This window comes from Pogoniulus pusillus, chromosome 12 (genome assembly GCF_015220805.1).
Source record: "Pogoniulus pusillus isolate bPogPus1 chromosome 12, bPogPus1.pri, whole genome shotgun sequence".
NCBI classification, from domain to species: domain Eukaryota; kingdom Metazoa; phylum Chordata; class Aves; order Piciformes; family Lybiidae; genus Pogoniulus; species Pogoniulus pusillus.
The window spans coordinates 20,255,152-20,275,896 of NC_087275.1; the positions used below are offsets into that span (position 1 = coordinate 20,255,152).

Consider the following 20,745-nt stretch of genomic DNA (forward strand, 5'->3'; position numbering starts at 1 on the left):
GCAACAATCTGTAAAGGCAACGACAGTATTAAGTGAATTCAGCTTGCAATAGGGCTCCAAGTTGTTTGCTCAAGGAACGGAATGACACAGGCATTATTGACTTCTTTGTTCACAAGCATAACAGAAGGTAACACCGTGAAGATGAAGAGCGTCCATTCGTTTTCAAGTACCAGATAACAAACCAACCCTTGAAGCACTAAAAACCACTGCCTCGCCCTCTTCGGGTATTTAGCAAGAACTCAGCGCTGGCAGCCGTTCAGAAGATGAAACAAAAGCTCTCCTTTTGAAAGGAATGCACCATAAAAGAAACCCAAAGCCAATTTATTTAATTTCTAATCCATGGAATATGTTTGTAATTAATAGATTTTTAATAAAGTCTACTAATAAGATGACAAAAATAATCATTATTAGCTGTTAATTAGGATTAATTACCTGACAGGAATCAAATCCTCCTGATAGATATCCAGCACAGATCATAGTAGGCAAAATCATGCCATTATAGATATAGACAGAATTACATCTGGAACGTTCTATTAAGGGCACCATAACATAATTCAAGTTGTTTGATGTTTTACCTAAAATTGAAACATGCACAAAAAGACACAGAGGCAAAATTAGAACAAGCATCCCGTGGCATTGCTGATACAAATCCCAGCAGCTGGTATGGTTCAAGATGAAATAAACTTACTAGAAATACTGGAATGGACAGTTAAGCTGTACTGTCCATCATGCAGAGACAACTGACATTGGATTTCCCTTCCAAGTCAATGAGTTACCCTGCTTTGCTGTCAGTATACTGCAAAGCAAGACAACATGGCACCTACCTGCTTAACTCCAGCCCTAAATCAACTGTGTTATCTCCAACGCCATTAATAGCACATGAAGTCTCCAAGAGGTGAAGAGGACCTCCCCACAATTTCACAGTCCAGCACAAGCTGCTTCCAATTTCCATATTCAGGGTTCAGCTTCTCCAACATCATCCTCCCTCCCCAGCACCTTCTTATACTGAAAGAAACCTTTCCTCCCTTTCCTTTTTGCTACTCACAAATTTACTTGCATCATAATAATTTAGCCTAAGGTGGTGGAAAACATAAACCTGTGTCCTTTCCCGGTCTTGCCAGAGGACAAGCTTAGCATGCAGCTGTCCTTGTCATACCAGAAGTGTCCCTGCTATCAGGGACACAGAATTGTTTCCTGTGTGAATTTTTCTGGCCCCTGGTACTGATTTGAGGTTTCTTCTCAGTCTGCTGAATGCAACATATCACAACTTGCTTAGAGACAGAACGCCCTGTGTAAATATTAGGATCTATAAAGTGGGTGAAAAAGTAGTGTATCAACTGATCTGGCTCAAACTGCACACCCAGCCTGTGCAATGGTGGTTTGCAGACTGAATAAGACAGGGAGAAGGACACATTACAGAAATTTATCCAGAGTTTAATTATACCAGAGTCATTCTTTACCTCCTTGGTACTCTGCTCCCCACCCAGATATCCAGCACTGCTGATCTGGCTGGAACATCATTCCTGGATTAGGCAGACAGATTGGCCTCACAGCATCTACAAAGCAAACACAGTAACATCTGTAATCCCACATGGCCAAACAATTCAGTACAAATGCACATGAAAGGTCTTTGAAGGACCATTGCTTAAAAGCACATACACCGTGCATTTTCTCTGTGCTTCAACCTCCTTGCAGATAGGCAATACTGTGCATTGCAAGCTACAGCAGCAAGCTTGGCAGCTGCTCATCTCAGATGGCTACCTAATCTTCACCTCAAAGTGAGGAACAAGCCCGGTTAAAGGTTTCTAGCTCAATTCGTCAGGCCAGCTAGAACAATTAACACCAGCTCTTTGCTCAGTAGATGACAAGCAGAAAATCTCCACAACTACCTTCCTGCATTCTCTTTGCAAAACTGCTGACAATAATCACAATGCAAGTAGGATTTAATGCCTATGTACGAGAAACATGAAACAAAAGGCTGGCAAACAGACAACCTCCCCGCTCTCAGCAGCAGGAGAGCTACTCCAGGTAACTGCTAATAGCTTTAAATTGATGTACTGAAACATAAAGGACTTATACACAAAAAAACCTTCAAGTTTAGTTTATCCTCTAATTTTTGCTGCTTGCTTACAAATAGTCTACTCCTACAAGGAGTCTCTTGTAAAATTCGATTTTGGAGCTGGCTTGGATTTTTTTTCCAATTATTATTTGTCATAACTTGGTTTAGCACTTAGCTGCTCCACTGCTACATGCTGAGTCTACACATGAAGCAACACTTAAGTATCATAAAGCATTCTGGGGTAGAAATATATTACAAACTCCCTTAATGTGCTAGATTTAAATAAATCTTACTTAGAAAGTCACAATGTGCCCTCTGCCTCTATTTCCACTCTGTTGTTTCTGTCTCTAAGGCATCTCTATCTACATTTTGTGTTGTTCCCATAAGTATCTGTAAGGAGTTATTGATTAACTGCAGTGTTTTAAAATATGTGCTCATTGCTGTTGGGTTTTTGCCTTAAGAAGAGCTGAATACATACCAGTAAAACTCAGTGGTGTCTCTAACTTCATAAGAGCAATATCATTGTCTTTGGAGTCTGTATCATAATCTGGATGGGAAATTATTAGCTGTACTCCATATCCACTTCTCAAGACCATCTCATTTTGGTTCAGAATCCCAGCATAAACTCTCCAGCCGTGTGGGTCAGAAAACCGCCTACAGGAAAAAAGAAAGGATCAAAAGCTTTGCTTCTCTGGCAATGAGTCAACAGATTATGAGCTTCAAAAATGGTTCTAAAAAACTGCAGCCAAATGCATGTACAACCAAGAACACACAGTCAATGCTTTCACATAGGGTCCTGCACCTGGGTCGGTGCAATCCCAAGTACAGAACCAGGCTGGGTGGAGAATGGCTGGAGAGCAGCCCTGGGGAAAAGGACCTGGGAGTCTTGGCTGATGAAAAGCTCAACATGAGCCTGGCAGTGTGTGCATGCAGCCCAGGCAGCAACTGTGTGCTGGGCTGAATCAAGAGAAGCGTGGCCAGCAGGGCAAGGGAGGGGATTCTCTCCCTTTACTTGCTCTTGTCAGACCCCATCTGCAGTACTGTGTGCACTTCTGGAGCCCCCAATACAAGAAGAACATGGAACTGTTGGAGCAAGTCCAGAGGAGGGCCATGAAGATGATCAGAGGGCTGGAGCAACTCTGCTATGAAGACAGGCCACAAGAGTTGGGGCTCTTTAGCCTTGAGAAGAGAAGGCTTCAAGGAGACCTTGTAGTGGCCTTCCAATGTCTGAAAGGGGCCTACAGGAGGGCTAGGGAGGGACTATTGACAAGGTCTTGTAAAGACAGGATGAGGGGTAATGAGTTCAAACTGGCAGAGGGGAGATTCAAACTAGATGTTAGGAAGAAGTTCTTTCCAGTGAGGGTGGTGAAACACTGGCACAGGTTGCCCAGGGAGGTTGTGGATTCTCCCTCCCTGGAGGTGCTCAAGGCCAGGTTGGATGAGGCCTCGAGTGACCTGTTCTAGTGGGAGATGTCCCTGCCTATGGCAGGGGATTGGACCTGGATGATCTTTGAGGTCCCTTCTAACCTAAACCACTCTATGACTCAACTACAGCTTCTAAAAACAAGGTAAACAAACTGCAAGATATCCAACTTTGGGGAAGCTTGACTGATCCCATAAATGTGTTTAAAAAAAAAAGTCAAAGTCTTTGAAACAGATTAAGTATCATTCTCTATCTCCTGAGCCACTCAGCACAGCAAATTATAGTCTGAGACTGCAACACTGGAGTCTATTGATTTCCACAGCTGGGGGATCAAGCAGTTATTTCTGAGGTCTCACGTGTCAGTGAGCTACAGCTTGGTTGCCATCCCTAAAGCATACCACAGAGCTCAAATCAGAAAACAAAGTAAGGGTAAGATCATGATGTAAAATTAAGTACTTGCATTCCTTTCTCAAGGTTAAGGGCAAAGTTATTTTCCCTTGGCTTGGACTCAAACGGTGATCCAGCCAGCCAAGCATTACAATGGTTCTGCTAAGTGGATTTTCCCACCGGCAGAAGCAGCTACCTTTCAAACATACCCTGCTGCTCCACGCAAGGTACCGCAACACCCTCACCCCTCCTTCCATAGGTTAAAAATGAACAAAGCACTGTCTATTTTCCTCAGAGATGCCCATGTAGTGTTCCTTGGACAGGTATAGGTCTACATTTAGCCTTTGCTGAACAAGAAAAGTCGCCATTTGAGAAACAAGTGAGCAAGTCAGTTGCTTTGATGCCCACACGGGCGAGACTCACCCTTCCACGCAGTGTGCTGCTGTCACTATCCACTGGCGGGTGATGATGGAGCCCCCACAGACATGGATGCCCTTCACGTGGAGGCTGACCTGCCATGGCCACTGCCCGAGTACTGCCCCGCTGCCACCCACGATTCTGTTCATAATGTTCACACTTTTAGTGGGCAGGCCGCACGCTGAGGAGTCAATTACACACACACATGGGCATTAGTTACAGGTGAGCTGGTCTGGAAGAGAGCTTCTGCATCTCAGGCTTTGCTAGCAGAGGGGAGTGCAGGCTGTGTCTGACTTCTGCACTGCTGGCATTCAATATACTACAGCTCAGGCTCCTGCCTTGGACACTGAAATTCTGAGTGTCCTGTAGCCTCAATCCCCTTCACACTGCAAATGAAAGATTAGCGTTTGGTAGCTGCTGCCCTCAGTTCACCACAAAAAAAGTGGTTGACTACACCTTTCAGTGAGGCATTCAAGCATCTCTGACAAGCCATACAGACACACACACCTTGGTGTTGTGCAACAAAAAATGACAGTAACAGCCATCACTGTCAGGAACACACTGCCCGATGGCCAGCCACTGGGTAGCAAATACACCACAGATGTGCCACTACCCCTGCCCAGTGAAAGCTAAAAAGCTTCACTACAGGCAAGCAATTTAAAGGCATCAATGGCAGCAAAGACAAAAGCAAACAGGGATCCAGCATCCTCCTCACCTACTCTCTTGCTCTGCTCCTTAAACTGTACCATTTCAAGCAGAGGAACTATAGTTCAATCATCTGCCCATCCAAAGAGGGCAATTATTTATTCAGATTCAGGAGGATTTCCCAGCCAGCAGGTTTCAAAGCATGAACAAGCAGAAGTTTAAGAAACATAAGTCACTTACCAATGCAGCGCAGAGAAACCACACTTCCTGACGTGCAGGAATCACTAAGAAATAATTAAAAGACAAACAGCACATTAGGCACACAGTGAAGCAAATGGTAGGAAAAGTTCAGCCTCTAGCTGCTTCCTACCCTTTCCAGATACCCTTTCCAGCTGCCTTCACCCTCCTCCTCCTGCTGAGGGCTCCTTCCTCTCTTCACTTTCTCCAGCTACCCTATCAGGAGCGCTCTGACCTCCACCACTTCTTGCATGCACCAAAATTGTCATGTGGAAGGCTGCATTCACCAGTACAAAAGGTTTGTAAGTCTATTAGGGGGCAACATGAATAAAAATTGAGCTGATTTAAAACCCTAAACAAAAAAGTCCATGGGAACTTTGGAGGCACAGTAGTCTAAATGATTCAGAGTTGTCTAATAAGCATTCAAATATATATACTTTCCACAGTGAAAATCCACTTTCACACAGAATCACAGAATGGTAGGGTCTGCAAGAGACCACTGAAGGTCCAACCCCCCTTGCTAGAGCAAGATCACCTAGAGTAAATCACACAGGAACATATCCAGGTGGGTTTTAAATGCCTCCAGCTCTCTGGGCAGCCTGTTCAAGTGCTCTGCCATTTTACATGCTGTATGTTCATATATGTATGTATGTAGTGTATACATATCTATGTGTACCAGCTGCTGTGAACGTGTCACAGCTATTCTCAGCATACAGAAATTACTGCTGATGGTCACAGAGCTTTAGAAAGGTGTCTTTGACATGGCAACCTTCTAGAAACCATCAAGGGAACAGGAGGGGGCATTTTCTCCATTAGAAGATGAGAGAAAGGATGGAAAAGGGACAGCTGTATTTTTAAATAGAAGGAAGAGTACTTAATCTGATGGCAACCACTGCTAAGTCTCTTTCCCTCTAACAATCCCCATTAAAAGATGTGCCTGTATTATGTTACGGGCAGAAGCTACAGCTCTTAACAACAGCTCAAAAGATCCCTGAGGAAAGGAAAGAAATTAGTAATAAAGAAAGATACCTGCTATACAGCTTTTTGTACAAGTCTATATTCCCAGCACTTGTGTTCACCTTCATGTAAGTCTTATAGCTGATTTCAGTTGCTATTCCTTGACTATAATAATATGTATCTCTGCAAAACAGAAAGTCCATTATGAAACCAGTAGTTTCAGCTTTCAAACAGGCAACAGGAATCTGTCAAGCTAGATCTTCTGACAAGAACAACACCATTTTTATTTTCAACTAAACACAGAACCTCAATGCCAGAGACTCAGGTTCTTTTTCCAATTCCCATCCAACAGTTACTAGATTTTTTTATCTAACATGAAGAGGAATCCTCAGCTTCATTAACCAGGGCAAGAAGAAGAGATGCTTTTGCTGAGACACTCATGCAGCACAGCAAAATTCAGGTCCAACAAGTTGTGAGAGCCTCATGTCTGTGGGACAATGAGAGAGGTTGCTCTTCTGCAAGGCTTTCTAGCTGAGGACCAGCTTGGTGTTGTTGCTGCTGAGCTGGAGTTGGAACTACTGGGGTCAATGTTGGTGTAGAGACCTGAATTCAAAGTGCTGTAATGCAGCCATGGGCACACACAAGTTCTATCTGCCTGGGCAAGTGATTCACTCTATTACTCCACACACAACAGAATACAGTATTTGCCAACTGTACAAAAGAGAGGCAACATCAACCACAGCAGAATTTAGGCTATGATGTTACATGGGGAGACCTCCGACAGCACTCAGGGCTGCAAATGTTTGTGAAGATCTTCCATGTGCTGGCATTACTTGCATTATCAGACTATCAAGGCTTTCCATGTAATACTGATGATGACAAGTTAAGTCAGACTGGATGCCATTGGGCAATTATGATGATCTGAAGCAAGCTCTGGAAGATGGCTGTATGTACTGTTTTGGATACAAGTGACCCTACTAAATAACCATTTCAAATGTCTCAGGCCTCGTTACTCTTGGGAGCAACATTTTGTTTTGACTCTGTAACAGCTAGCATCACAAAAATCAGACCCAACTAGGTTCACTGTTTATTATTTCAGATATTCTTAAGAACAGCAAGAGAGATGTTTTAACTTGCATGTGCAAAAACTTACACACTGTAGCCCATGTCTTTACACGCAACCTTCCCATAATCATCATTCCAGCCATCTTGACAAACAGGATACCAGGATTTGCTGACAGGTGAATAAACTTCCAGAATAAAGTTTGGTCCAAAAAGTCTAACTGCCAGAAAATGAAGAAGGAAGAAAAAAAGGAAAGAAAAAAAAAAGGAAAGGAAAAAAAAGGAAAGAAAAAAAAAGGAAAGAAAAAAAAAGGAAAGAAAAAAAAAAGGAAAGAAAAAAAAAGGAAAGAAAAAAAAAAGGAAAGAAAAAAAAAGGAAAGAAAAAAAAAGGAAAGAAAAAAAAGGAAAGAAAAAAAAGGAAAGAAAAAAAAAGGAAAGAAAAAAAAAGGAAAGAAAAAAAAGGAAAGAAAAAAAAGGAAAGAAAAAAAAAGGAAGGAAAAAAAAAGGAAGGAAAAAAAAGGAAAGAAAAAAAAGGAAAGAAAAAAAAGGAAGGAAAAAAAAGGAAGGAAAAAAAAGGAAGGAAAAAAAGGAAGGAAAAAAAGGAAGAAAAAAAAGGAAGGAAAAAAAGGAAAGAAAAAAAAAAGGAAAGAAAAAAAGGAAAGAAAAAAAAGGAAAGAAAAAAAAAGGAAAGAAAAAAAAGGAAAGAAAAAAAGGAAAGAAAAAGAAAGGAAAGAAAAAAAGGAAAGAAAAAAGGAAAGAAAAAAAAGGAAAGAAAAAAAGGAAAGAAAAAAAAGGAAAGAAAAAAGGAAAGAAAGAAAAAGAAACAAAGAACATCACATGTTATACTACTTCTCTTTATCTACTTATGTGTAATATCACTCAAAATATTTTCTTGTATGTAGGAACTGGTATTAATTTACTGCCAACCTCTCCTCAAACACTGAGTAAACATCAAGTAGATGGAAAAATCACAATGACTTTATTCTTTTGCATAAGGCAATTTAAAAGAACTGCCAATTTGCAAATGCAAGTGTACGAGATGATGCTCACCTTTCCATTTCTATGATTCCATTTCAGCTTTTATGCTCAAAATTCCCTTCCCATTCTACCATTGATAAAGATTACAATAGCCAGTCTTTTCTTATAAATTTCTTGCTTACTACAGATTGTATGTAAGTAAAATACAATCCATTGTAATATATTTTGTACTTTAGCACACCAAATTTCTTCAGAAGTGCTTGTAAAGCAAGAATGTAACAAGAAGCAATTACATCTAGTATTCCATGCTCCATTACACATTTATTTGTGCAACAATTTAATATCAAACATTTCAAGCAAAAGAAGAGATTGAACAAGCTTCTCCAAAATCCCATTATTCAACCAAATGGAGAGGAACAGCTTTGGAGCATATGCCAGAAAATGCTAACCCTGCATGAGGTATGTGCAGAATAAAAGTTCCCAGAGAAAGAACAAGAGTGCAGCCAGAGTTCCAGAGTGCAACAGCACCACTCAGGTGCCACATCTTTGGAACTGTGCTAATTTGAAGCTAACTAGAATATTTTGGTGAGAGGGACCAGACTACAGGCTGTGGAACTAAAACAGTGGTGAGGTCTACTTCACTCATAGGCTTGCTGAGATGTGTAAAAATGGAATCAAAACATAGATAAGGGAGTCTTCTCTCACTTCTGCTGTTGGCGAGCTCAGAGATGAAGCTCATTCTCTAACCTCACCCTCCATTTTGGACTAATCCACTTTGCTTCCTAACCCCCTGGCCGAACCTCTATTCTTCCTTGGCACTGGGGTAAGGTCAGGAGGGGTAGGGGGAAGGTGAAGGGGCAGTTGAGAGCCCCTCCTGGGGACTCAGGTTTCTGGGAGGGAAGTTGTCTTTCTGTATTACCTTTTACCTTATATATTTCTGTATATAACTGTATATACTGGAAATATCTGCTTGTATATTGTGCCAGCTGTAAATATAAGCTTCATTCATATTTCCAGAGCCAGCTGAGTCTAGTCTGGGTGATTTCCAAAAGTGGGGAGGGGGTGAGGAACACCCAAACCATCACAGGAATGGACAAACTGACATGTGCTGAAGAATCTCTTAACATCTTTTCAGTTAGAAACACCGATCAGACCAGGCTTTCTTACACAAAGAAGTTAAGAGGTAGTTAAAAATCTTATTGGGAGAACAAGAAATGCAAAATATGCAGAAAAAAGACAGGCCTGAGTGAAGACCACTGGATTTATATTGTCACCTGAAGGTCTGCTAAGTCAATGGTAATTGTTCATTCCAGAGACAATGTTGCATTCAGTCTTGCACAAACCTCAGGCAATTCAAAAGGCAGTATATTAAAAACTGATTCAAAGTTAAGCAAACTCAATCTTGTTTCATGTTTTCAATCAGACTGAGAACAAACTGAATGTCTAGACTCAGACTTCAAGGCTAAAATGGTCCTATTATAACTTAGGCAAGTAGTGGACAAGGCAATTTGCTCAAGAACTACTGCAGCTGACTGCAGTCCCTCCCTTGAGTGTCAACACTCACCACACCGGGTTTCATCTTCCCCATTGGGGCAGTCACTCACTCCATCGCACCACTGTGAGGGTGGAATGCATACTCCTGAAGATCCACACTCTATTAAGGAGACGACACAATGATTGTCCACTACAGGGAGAGAGAGCAACACAGGCGTTAGGTTGAACGTCAGCTTAGCCTCAGAGGACTACTGCCAACTTTCATCTTAAGCAGTATTCCACTTTGACAGAGCAAACCCTGATAGTTTACCCAGCCTGGGTCAACAGAAGATGTACTGCTCTGTCATTTACATCACTTGTCAGAGTAAGTCGCTAATGTAACTGACTGGATTTTCTCTACTACCACCCCTGAATAAGGAAGCACCATTAAGTTGTCTAAAAGTAGTCAGCTTCACACTGACAAAACTTAGAAACAGAAAAGGAGGAAGAAAACAATTACTTCAATTACATCCTTCTGCTTTTGCTACCACTTGAAACTAGATTGGTTTACACAGGGTGAATGGAAAGTGAGTTTAAAAAAAAACCAAACCCAAACAATGCTAAGAACACAAAGTGTCATCCTAATAGCCTGAAAAGAACTCCCTTCTCTCTCCCCCCTTTCTTTTCTGGCACAGAACAGAAAAGAGAGGCTTCTAAAATCATAGCAAATCTTTTTGTTTGTTTCCTTTGGAAAGAGGCTTTCACTGAAATGGAAATCAAGACAGCACAAGACAAACTTCATCAAAACTGAACTGAATTGCTCTAGCTCAGCTTCAGAGCTCAGTCACCCTGGTTGGCCATGACTTGCCAGGTGAATGTATCATCTGTGGTGTGGCTAACAGCTGAGAGACAGACTGGACCCACACAACATTAACCCATTTTCAAAGCAAAAGCCTCTCAGAGACAAATAAACTGACATTGGTTATTTCTGACAAGAGAGAACCCATTTTACCAAAACAAAGTGTCTTCACAGTTTACAGTCTTGTAGTTAAGGTATGCAAATTTACTTCAGACTGTTTCCTTCACTTGAAATGAATCAAAGTTCAAATCTGGAACAGAGAGAGGGTGCTGAGCAGTGGCTGCCCTAATGAAACGCACTGCAGAACATGTTGGCCACACACAGCCATGTGCCAGTCACCCCCCCATGCAAAAGCCCTTGCAAGAGGGTCAGACTGCTGTTTACTAATAGCTGTAGCACTGTACAGATGTACTGCATCAGCTTCTGTCAGATGGACTGGAGCTTTCCAGAGAAGTCACCTGAATAAGCTGCTCCAAAAGAGTAAAAAATATGATGGCATCACTTAACATCAAGAACATATTTACTCTGTGAAAGTGACAGCAGCATTGCTCATTAAGGAAAAAAATAAACAAGCAACAGTAACAACAACAAAAAACACCCAACCCTTCCCTCCCCCCAAATCCCCAAAACCCCAGCACAACCTAATTAAAAAATCCTACCACCCCAAACTAAGTCACTAGGTGCAATTTTAGTTCTTCTCTCAAAAGAGAGGCAACAAAGACTTCCCTGTCCTTAATTCAGCACAAAATGGGAGATAAGAATGTATGTCTAGAAGTGTAATACATCTTTGCTTTCATAACAGACCAAAGAAGTTCTTACCAAAATACCAAATGAAGAAAGCAGCAATTGCACAGCAAATGACTATTAAAATAGATATTATAATGATTATGATTTTCCTTATGCCTGAAATGAGAACAAAAAGAAAGATAAATTAGGTTCACAAAGAAGATAGTTTTCAGCCTCCAGTCCTATCCTTGACATAAACACCAGGCATTTTTTTGCCAGGCAAACTTTTCTCCATTCCACCACCTTTTCTCCAAATCACCACACCAGCATCCCAGCCAGCTATTACTTCTCCATCAACAGGGGGATGGCCCCCTCAGTACAGGAGTTGGAAGGGTAAGATCCCTCTTATTCATTATCTTATTTTGGAAAGCCTTGATTCTAGTATTGGAAGAAAGCCCAACAAAACTTACTCGATGCACACGTTCTCCTAGGCGAAGGGGCTGCTGGCCTAGTTGACTGGGTGGTAACAACAGTCGGGACGTAGGTTGGCACTGATGGCACATTTGTTGGAAAGCACTGTTGATACTGGTTAGCACCTACAGGCTGCCTGGCAGAGAAGGCATGTTCTGGCTGAAAGCCATGATTTTCATAGTATGGCGTTGGACTCTATATGAGGATGTTGAGGCAAAGGAAATGGGAAAAAATTCAAAACAAGTTAGGACAAAATAAATTTCAGATGCCATCTACATTCAACATTCTACTAATTCTGCCAAACCAGAGAGACATCATGTGTGTGTACACATGCTACCAGCAGAAAGAGATTTACAGGATATGTCTTATACCTTATATTTTCAGTAATAAAAAGAACAGACTGAGGCTGGAAGGAGTATGAAGAGATCAGTTTCCCCATCCAAAGTAATTCAACCTAAGAAGGATTATTGAGCCCAACCCTCTAGCTGGCCACAAAAATCGTTGCACTGGAACATCTGAACAGGCAGAAATAAGTGATGTGGGTTAGGAACTTTCTCCCACTGCCACTATTTGAAATTTACCAGACTAGCTTAGAGGGCTTCTAGGTAAGATGAAGCTATATTTACAGCATGACAAAATTTACAAGCATGCAGACACAATGTATTCACAAGTATTTACAACTACCTGCAAATTGGAAATAATACAGAAAAGCAAACAAAGAAACTGCCCAGAACAGCTCAAAGCTACCCTCTCTTTCTCCCTCAGACAGGCAAACAAAACCAAAAGCTTGTATGTTAGCTGTTAGCTGAGATTGGAGGAGAGATATTAGATCAGATCAAAGGAGAACTGAACAGGGCAACTTTGTCCCAGGACAAATTATTTACATTTTAGGTTTTTATCCCTCTCAGAAAAGCAGTGAATGATACAGACATCATCACTGCTTTCTTTTCACAACCAATGATCTAATTGATCTCATTAAAATATTCCAATTAGCCTCAAACCAGCACAGAGCAGTACAGTCATCAAAAGAAACTCAGACACATTTCAGTCTTCATGTATGCAGTTGTAGGATGAATGCTTCATTTTGTCCTATGACAAGAGTAGGCATACTTAAGCTGTTTCTGAAACACACTGGGCCTGCAACAGGTGGGGTGGAATATTTATCCTGGGAAAGTTTTAAGAACTAGTTAGAAGCCATTCTAATCCATCCCTCAAAAATAAGCTTTAAAAACATATATCTCTCACAGGGGTGTCTGAGCAATTGAGATGTTAGTTAATCAAATCTTTCACACCTGCCTTACAGTAGATCTTGCCCTTTTTGCAGGAAAGAAAACAAATACTCTACAGTTTTAAAAGACTCACTAGCCAGGACATCACTCAACAGGCTGCAACTTGTAAAGGAATAAAACCTTGTTAAGAGCAAAATAAATTCAGTGACAAATACTTTGTTTACTTACTACAGTGGAGGTCATCTTTGTCAGCAGTACAGAAACAGTTCAAGTGTTTGGAAGCAAAGCACAGACCTAAATAAAAACAAACAAAACCCAAAAGTAGTCACAAGCAGAACTTTGTCTGCCTTTCGTGTCAGTTTTTCCTTTAGAAAAATGCCAGGTCTGAGGAGAAGGGAGGGGGGGAAAAAGAAGAAAAAAAAGGAAGCATTTCAAAGAGAGTACAAATTAAGGTGCAGCATGAAATCAGATCTCAATAGCTTCTCCACACAACCTTGAGGATTATACAGTGGCAACTATTCATTAACACGAGTGCCACACAAACCGAGCAGATTAAGTTAGTGCTCACTCTCGCTGACAGAATGAGAGTTAAAGAATATCCTGGCAACAATCCCACACAGTGTCAGCACCAAGTTCAGGTCCTCCCGCCTCTCTCAACACTTACTCATGTATCAGTCTGGGGTTTAGGACACAGGAAAAAAGAACATGGACAAAGCATCAGAAAACACAAATTCAGCAAACTCGTTTGATAATGCCACAGCTACCAGCGTCACAAGCCTCATCTTTTTCACTCTTATCCATTGCAAACCGTTGCTCTCTTGGTTGTGTGTTGTAGCTACCATCCCAAAAACAGGCAGAGAAGCCAACATGTTACACCAACACAAAAGTTTTTCAAATAGAGCAGAAGAGAGGAGCTACATCCAATGTTTCCAGCATGCAGCAGTTTATTTTAAAGTTAAAGATTAACATGGAGTAAAACCCCAGATTAGGAAAGACACAAGAAATACAAAATGTTTATTGCCACAGTTCTGCAATAGGCAGTTATAAGCCCTCACAAGCAATCATTTTGATAAATAATCTATTAAATCCTCTCATAATGTTTCTCTGCACACACACAAAAAAAAGCTCAGTGAGCACCTCAGTCATGCACTGAGAAATACCTTGCCCCAACTTACAGAACAGTGCCCTGCACACAGGCACATGGCCATGACCCCTCTTGAAAGCCACAACCATAAAGAGTAGCTTTAAGAGGACACAGCACAATTCAGGCCCCCAGCAAAAAGCTACGTTTTAGAATCTGTGCCAAGGTGTCATCTCACCCAAAATATAACTGCATATGTCTCTGAAGCAGATTTCAAAGCAGCATGGCACCTTGAGCATGCTAATAATTTGTGACAGCTCAGAAAGGCTGGTCCTGGCACACGGTTATTTGCGCTAGCAAAAAAACAAATAACAGTTTACTGTTGAACTTCTATTTGCAGAGCAGACAAGCAAAAAACAAGTCAGGACTCCAACTTACAGTAAGTCCATCAGATTGGTGACTAGGGCTTCAGGAATTCCGCTTTATGTTGCATCCATTCTTACCCAGCTTCTCAGAACAGAGTCTGAAAGTGTAGCTCTGCCCAGATCCAAGTGGCAAGGAAGAAGTCACAAGAAGGTATTTTTGTTCCTTGTTCTCTGAAAAGGAGCAGGGGGGAAAGGATTAGGAAATTTAGAGACAGCAGGCAGAAGAATGCTATGTGGTGATTCTGTGCTAAGCCAACAAATATTGTGACCAAAGGATAACCACAGTATTTTTCACACGACCATTGGAAAGGCTTTGCAAATTGGCAAGTGACAGTCTTCTTAGCTTCTGTTTCAGTTTGTTTGGAGGTTTTTTGGTTGTTGGTTTGATTTTGGGGTTTTGGGGCTTCTGATTTTTTTTTGGGGGGGGGTTGGTTGGGTGTGGGATACTGTTCTTGGTTTGACTTTTCTGTTTTGTTTTTTAAGTGAACTGAGGAAAAAAGAATCTCTATTGTTTAAATGGCTTTCAATTATCAATCCAAATTTAGTTCTTGTTAATCCATTTCCCATCTAGCTTTTGATTAATAACAATTTTTGATTATCAAAGCACAAGGAAGTCATAGGTACATACAGATTTCCAAGGTATTACACATACACAAAACCATTAAACTAAACCCACTGGGCTGGGCTCCTATTAGTTTGCAAATAGTTTAAGGCAAAAATCTCTGTGTAACAGATGATAATGATATAACTTTGTCTTCTTAACCACTCATCATTAACACTTGGAAATGTTTTACAACACATTCAGGATATGGTAGGTAACCTCACAGATAAGGAAACTGGATCATGGAGAAACAAATCTGTCAAACATTCTCCATCCCAACAACTACAGAGCTAGAAAAGAATGATCCATCTTGTCTCAGTCTAATGCTTTGGCCTCTAATTCACCTCACAGACTCAAACAGATCCCTCATAAAAGTATCATAAACCTTCTCTGGTGTAAATAGTACAGCAGGACTAGGTAATTATCTTTTCCTCCTGTTGCCAGTCCTGATGTTTGCTAAGCTATAATGGCACTTTACTGGCTACATCTGCAGAAACAAACCTCAACAGACTTTTAAAGAGAGTTGGTGGAGTTAAAGCATACAGAGATCCCTTAGGCAAGGAAATATGGATGAAGCTCACTCCTGCAATAGGCTTGAAGGTGTAAGAGACAGGGCCCAAGGAAACAAAGCCTTGCAGGTTAGCTTGCTAACACCTTGATCTGGAAAAAAAGTATACCTTGGTACCTGTCACTCATGGGCAGTCAAGCCCTTGAATTTCAAAACCTTTATTTTACTCCAGTACAGAGTAGGACAAGCATTAAACCAAAGTTGCAGTAGAGTGAGTCTGTATGTCATTTGATAACATAATACTTTACTGAATAAAAACTTCATAGGCTGATAAGTCCTCCAGAGGCTTGTCCTTCTTCCTATCACAGTGACAGCCACTCCATTCTGCAGGCAGGAAAACCACCAAGCAGAGTAGTCATGCTGCTTAGCTATTAAGTGGTCCTCACCACCACACTCTCCTACGTCACTCACTCCATTACTGCTAGGAAAAAGTGAGCCTCAACTTCTGCATGCTCACAGCAGCATCACGGCCCTGGCTCCTTTATAATGCATGTTTTTTTTGCTAGCCAGGAGCAAACATCCCAAAAAGACAGCAGAAAGAAAGACAAAGAAATCCTAAAGATTTAGCTTCATTGTGTCAATGAAGCCAAACTTGCCAGCTTTCATCCTGGTTCTCTATGAGAGAAATAATACTGGTACTTCCTTAGCACACACCATGTCATAACAGTTAATATTGATGCTTTGGAGGCACAGAGTTTTCACGAGTTTTTACAAGGAAATGACTAGATGTTATTTCCATGCCTAGATGCTTAAGTCAATAGGATGGAAAAATCACCATCAGATATGCTAATACAGCACTGCGATTTCAACTTAGCCAATGAAACCAGAGTTCCACTGGCAACACAGTGCTTCCTGCATTTACATTTTACTTCAATATGTATTTTGTGCTATTTCCTGAAATAGAAATGTCATTAGCTGTTTGCCAAGTCCTATGATAGGTATCAACAAAAACAACCACCAACGCAAACTAGTTCGTCACAGCTAGCAAAAGCAACCACATGGAAGCAAGAAAGGAGATCACAGAACAGCTAAAAGCCAAATGCATGAAGTCAAGTTCAGCTTCTAAAAGGAGAACAGCATTCCCTTTATCTAAGGGAAGAAATACAGCACATGTAAATTAACAAACTTGCAATAGCCGTGAAGACAGAAAGGACTAATTCCATCCAGGAGGGAAGTACTCTTTCATTTTTTTATGTATGAAAATATTTTATGGCTACCTAAAAATCATACCTTAAACGCAATATAACCATGATATGGACATAGGCAGGAAAGGGAGCAGGGGATTTTTTCCTAATTAAGAAAAAAAGAGGAAAAAAAACCTGCTAACAAACAGTAAAGAGGTGACTGCAGATTCATTGACATGATCTTTTAACATACTAGCTGAATTCCTGACTTTGCTTCCTGAGCAAGAGAAAAGATGCGTGGTCAAGATTCCTGCTTAACAAGCAGCACGAAAAATTATCATGACTTGCAAATTAAGTACAGAAAGGAAGAATAAAGAAAAACAAAGAAAAAAAGAAAAAAGAGGGGAGAAAAGGTAAGAAAAAAAATTTAAAAAAAGAAAAGAAAAAATTTTAAAAGAAAATAAAAAATGAAAGAAAATAAAGGAAAAAAACAGGGAAAAAAAGAAGAAGAAAAAAAAAGAAGAAAAAAAAAGGAAAAAAAAGAAAAAAAAAGAAGAAAAAAAAAGTCCATCTCTGTATGGACTTTCTCGTTTTCTCTCAAAAGAGAAAGTAACTAAATAAGAATGTTCATCTTGTTTCATTAACAAGATTTCCTTGATACTTCATCAGTAAGTGGGAATTAGTATTTTTAGCATGATGGTTTAATAAAAAAATGAATTTATTTCACAGGGTAAAATTTATCCTCTTGAAGGGGTCAAAGACAAATTGACTAAGTGTCTGAAAGTCACTAAAATTAGGTTCTTCTAATGTCCTGAGCTTTTGTCTAACCTTTTCAACACGAGTAAGCTCTACTCAGTATGCCAATGAAGTAATGTTACACATCTTTTAAGAGAACTATACAAAACTATGTAAATATATCAAAGGTTGCAACAAGTACAGCCTCAGCATTCTTAGATATCCTAAGATAGCTTTGAAGCTATTTTAGATTAGGTCCTAAAATATCAGTAAACTGTAGAACTACCTATCAACAGGTGTCAAAAAAAGAAAAACCACCCACATTAACCCTTGTTAAGCACTACAGGCAGCTAAAATAAAGTCCACAACACTTCTTAAGGCCAGCAAAACAAGATTAATAGCACTTCCACAATGAAAAAAATAATAGAGAGTTCTGAGTGTAGCAGTCTCATTTTAAACAGTTATAGGATGCTGTATTCATACCACAAATAGTCATCTGTTTGTCGTCTCTGAAAACTGATGTCACCATGAAACTCAGACTGTCACAAGAAGCACATCACGTGCAAACCCAAAACACAAAAATCAGCTGTTTCTGAAATAGAAGGGACCAAGAGCCCAGAAGAACCAGATTTGCTGGCGTGGGAGGACATGGACTACTGCAGAGGTAACTACTGCCCACAGCAGTAGCTGTGGCACGCATCACTTTTTGTGCACAGATCACAGTGTTGCTAAAGGATGTGGCTACAGCCATCCTGGCATTTGGATGTCTTCCTCCCCTACACAACATTCCTGATTCTGCTTCTGCCCCTCTCTTTCCATAGCTAAACAACTTCATCTTCTGGCAGTAAAATTCAAGTCTCTGTCACTGAAAGTCTCTGGCAAGAGGAAAAACCTCTTAAGAATAGTTTTTTTTTCACCGTATTCAACTTGCATGTCATCATTGTATTAATCTGGTACCCGTAGGTACTCACTGTGCAGAAAAACAAAAACTAGCAATGTTAACAAATCAGACTTACTTTGAGATTTGCTCAGGTCACCTGTTTTCAACCTGCAAACCACAAATTCTTTAAAGCACTTCTAAGGGGTCTGGGACAGAAAAGAAACAAAAGCAAGCTTGCTTGCTAGAGATTTAAACTCACTCCACCGGGAGGCTCAGATTGCCAGAAACAAGTTTAAAGATGCACAGATCAAAGATGTGAGAAGTTCTGATGTAGTAGCAGAGACACAGCTGAGCTACTTTTGCAATAGTAGAACAACTACTCAGTGTGGACCAGTCCTTGACTGACACAGAAGAAAAAGCCCATATCTCCAGGAACAGGAGCTCCAAGAAAAATATTTTAACCAAAATCCTAGAATACTCTTTCATTCTTCCCCTTTCCATTAAGATCTAGGAATATACTTTCCCCTTATTTCCTTTTTCAGGCTAGGCTATGACAGATTTGCTCTAGCCTGACTTTCCTGTGTACCTGTATAATTTTTTTTTAAGTCTAAAAATTAAGGGAAGAAGACATTTTAAGTCCTAGTATGACATCAAATTTTTGTCTCGGTCCACCTGTCTTTCGGCTTTACATTTAGCCTTTAAATTACATGGGTACATAGGTAACAGCCGCAACAGCAATCATTTCCCAGTTTCGTTGATCTACGTCACGTACAACGTCCATCTCCACCCCCACCTGATACTGCCTTAGTTGATGCCAATCATCCTTCAGAGGTGAAGCTGCTTCCTCTGGCTCTTTCTGAAACACTGAGGGCACACTCTCTTCCGTCGAGTCAAACAGGAATACGTAGTAAAAACATTACCCTGTGAAAATGTTCTTTTAAATGCATTTGTCACCCACACCCCCCGAAGTACGAGGTGAAATTCGAGGTCCAGATAAACTGTGCTCGTCAGTAAAACCACCCGAGGGGAGGTACAGAGCAGGGTTGGTTTCAGTATGCAAAGCCTGGGCCGAGAAGTTTCAATGGCACGGCTCCCGTGGGATGGCACTCCAGGAACGAAGTTACTCTCTTCCAAAATTACTTGACAGATTGTCACAACTGTAACCAAAATTACCTCTTTTGCGCTAAGAAACCAAAGCGGCGGTGACATTAACACGTAATGAAGAGGCCCAAGAACCAGATGCTTCTGTATTTTCCGCATGAGCGACTCCTGGACTACGTGACCTTGACAAAGGTGCCCAGTCTCGCAGCGTCTCGCCTCCCTTCAGCACGACGGCGAGGAAAGGGGAACCTCGGCTTTCAGAGGGACAAGGTGAGGCAGCGTAGACTGCCCCATACCTTCCTCCTCCACCCCGTCGGATCGCGTTATTCACTTCGCAGCACCCATTCACTCCTTTTGCGCTCGTTTAGCTCCCAACTTGCCTCACCCACCGGTCCGCGGGGACACGGAATTGTTTCGTCCTACACGTACCAGCGAGGAGCAAACGGGTAAAGCAGAGTGAAATATGGCTTAAAAGGACGCTCGCACGGCTCCCCCTCAATTTCATCAGTTGATGCCTCCTTTTCTAGCTCTCAGGAGACATCGATTCCGATTACCCCAGCATCGGTAGCCCCCGCGGGCTCTCCGCGCCAGGCATCTCCCTGCCGGGACCTTGCTTCCCCTGCTCCCGCGGGACGGCAACTTTCAGATGCCTCCGGGGTACTTCCTCAGCCCATCTCTGTCCCAAAGCAGACCTTGAGTTCCTTAGTTCCCCAAAACCACAGGCGCGACTCGGAGCCACAAGGACGGCTCCCGGCAAGAGCCGCCGGGCCCGGGAGATGGCTCCACTCGCCCCGGAGAAGAACCCATGCGGGGCGAAGTGGCCGCGGCTGGGCCGAGTGGAAGGGAAGGTAGCGCCACACTTACCTGAGGCTGCCTCCGCTGGAACGGACCTGAAGCGGGACGGGATGCAGGAGCCGAGGCGGGACCAGCGGCTGCAGCCGGGGAGGAGTTGCCGGGGAGGAGCTACCGGTGAGGGGAGCGGCGGGGAAGGGGCAGGTGCCGCCAGGTGGATGCGTCGCCCGGCCCCTTTCCTCCGCCGTCGGGGAGGAGGGCGCTGCCCGCCCCGCAGGCAAGAAGCAGGCCGAGGGATGTTGGTACGGCGCCCATTAGCCTTCCACGAGGGCCCGGCCGTGCGGCACAGACAACCCTTTCTGCCCGGGGGGGCGGTCTGGCAGCCGCCTCCGGCTTGATCATACCGGACTGAGGCTCCCTCTTGTCCTAGACCTCCTCCTGTTTGCAAAACAAACAGGCTTGAAGGAAGCAAAGAGAGCTCCAGTTAAAGCCCGAAACACCCCGAAAGTGCTTGT

At 41.9% G+C, this 20,745-nt stretch overlaps 1 protein-coding gene across 1 annotated transcript in view; it reads right to left on the reverse strand.

The window, feature by feature from the left end:
* The window catches only part of TMPRSS2 (transmembrane serine protease 2), a 22,739-nt gene extending 2,235 nt beyond the window's left edge, over window positions 1-20,504 (reverse strand). The window contains exons 1-13 of the mRNA XM_064152557.1: window positions 20,303-20,504; window positions 14,443-14,600; window positions 13,152-13,217; window positions 11,694-11,889; window positions 11,317-11,400; window positions 9,730-9,849; window positions 7,279-7,408; window positions 6,198-6,308; window positions 5,172-5,215; window positions 4,293-4,467; window positions 2,538-2,713; window positions 1,461-1,556; window positions 433-575 (exon numbers count right to left, since the gene is read on the reverse strand). Coding sequence (XP_064008627.1) covers window positions 433-575; window positions 1,461-1,556; window positions 2,538-2,713; window positions 4,293-4,467; window positions 5,172-5,215; window positions 6,198-6,308; window positions 7,279-7,408; window positions 9,730-9,849; window positions 11,317-11,400; window positions 11,694-11,889; window positions 13,152-13,166 — 1,290 coding nt within the window. The 5' untranslated portion in view covers window positions 13,167-13,217; window positions 14,443-14,600; window positions 20,303-20,504. The remainder of the gene's footprint in view (window positions 1-432; window positions 576-1,460; window positions 1,557-2,537; window positions 2,714-4,292; window positions 4,468-5,171; window positions 5,216-6,197; window positions 6,309-7,278; window positions 7,409-9,729; window positions 9,850-11,316; window positions 11,401-11,693; window positions 11,890-13,151; window positions 13,218-14,442; window positions 14,601-20,302) is intronic.
* Window positions 20,505-20,745: the final 241 nt, after the last annotated feature.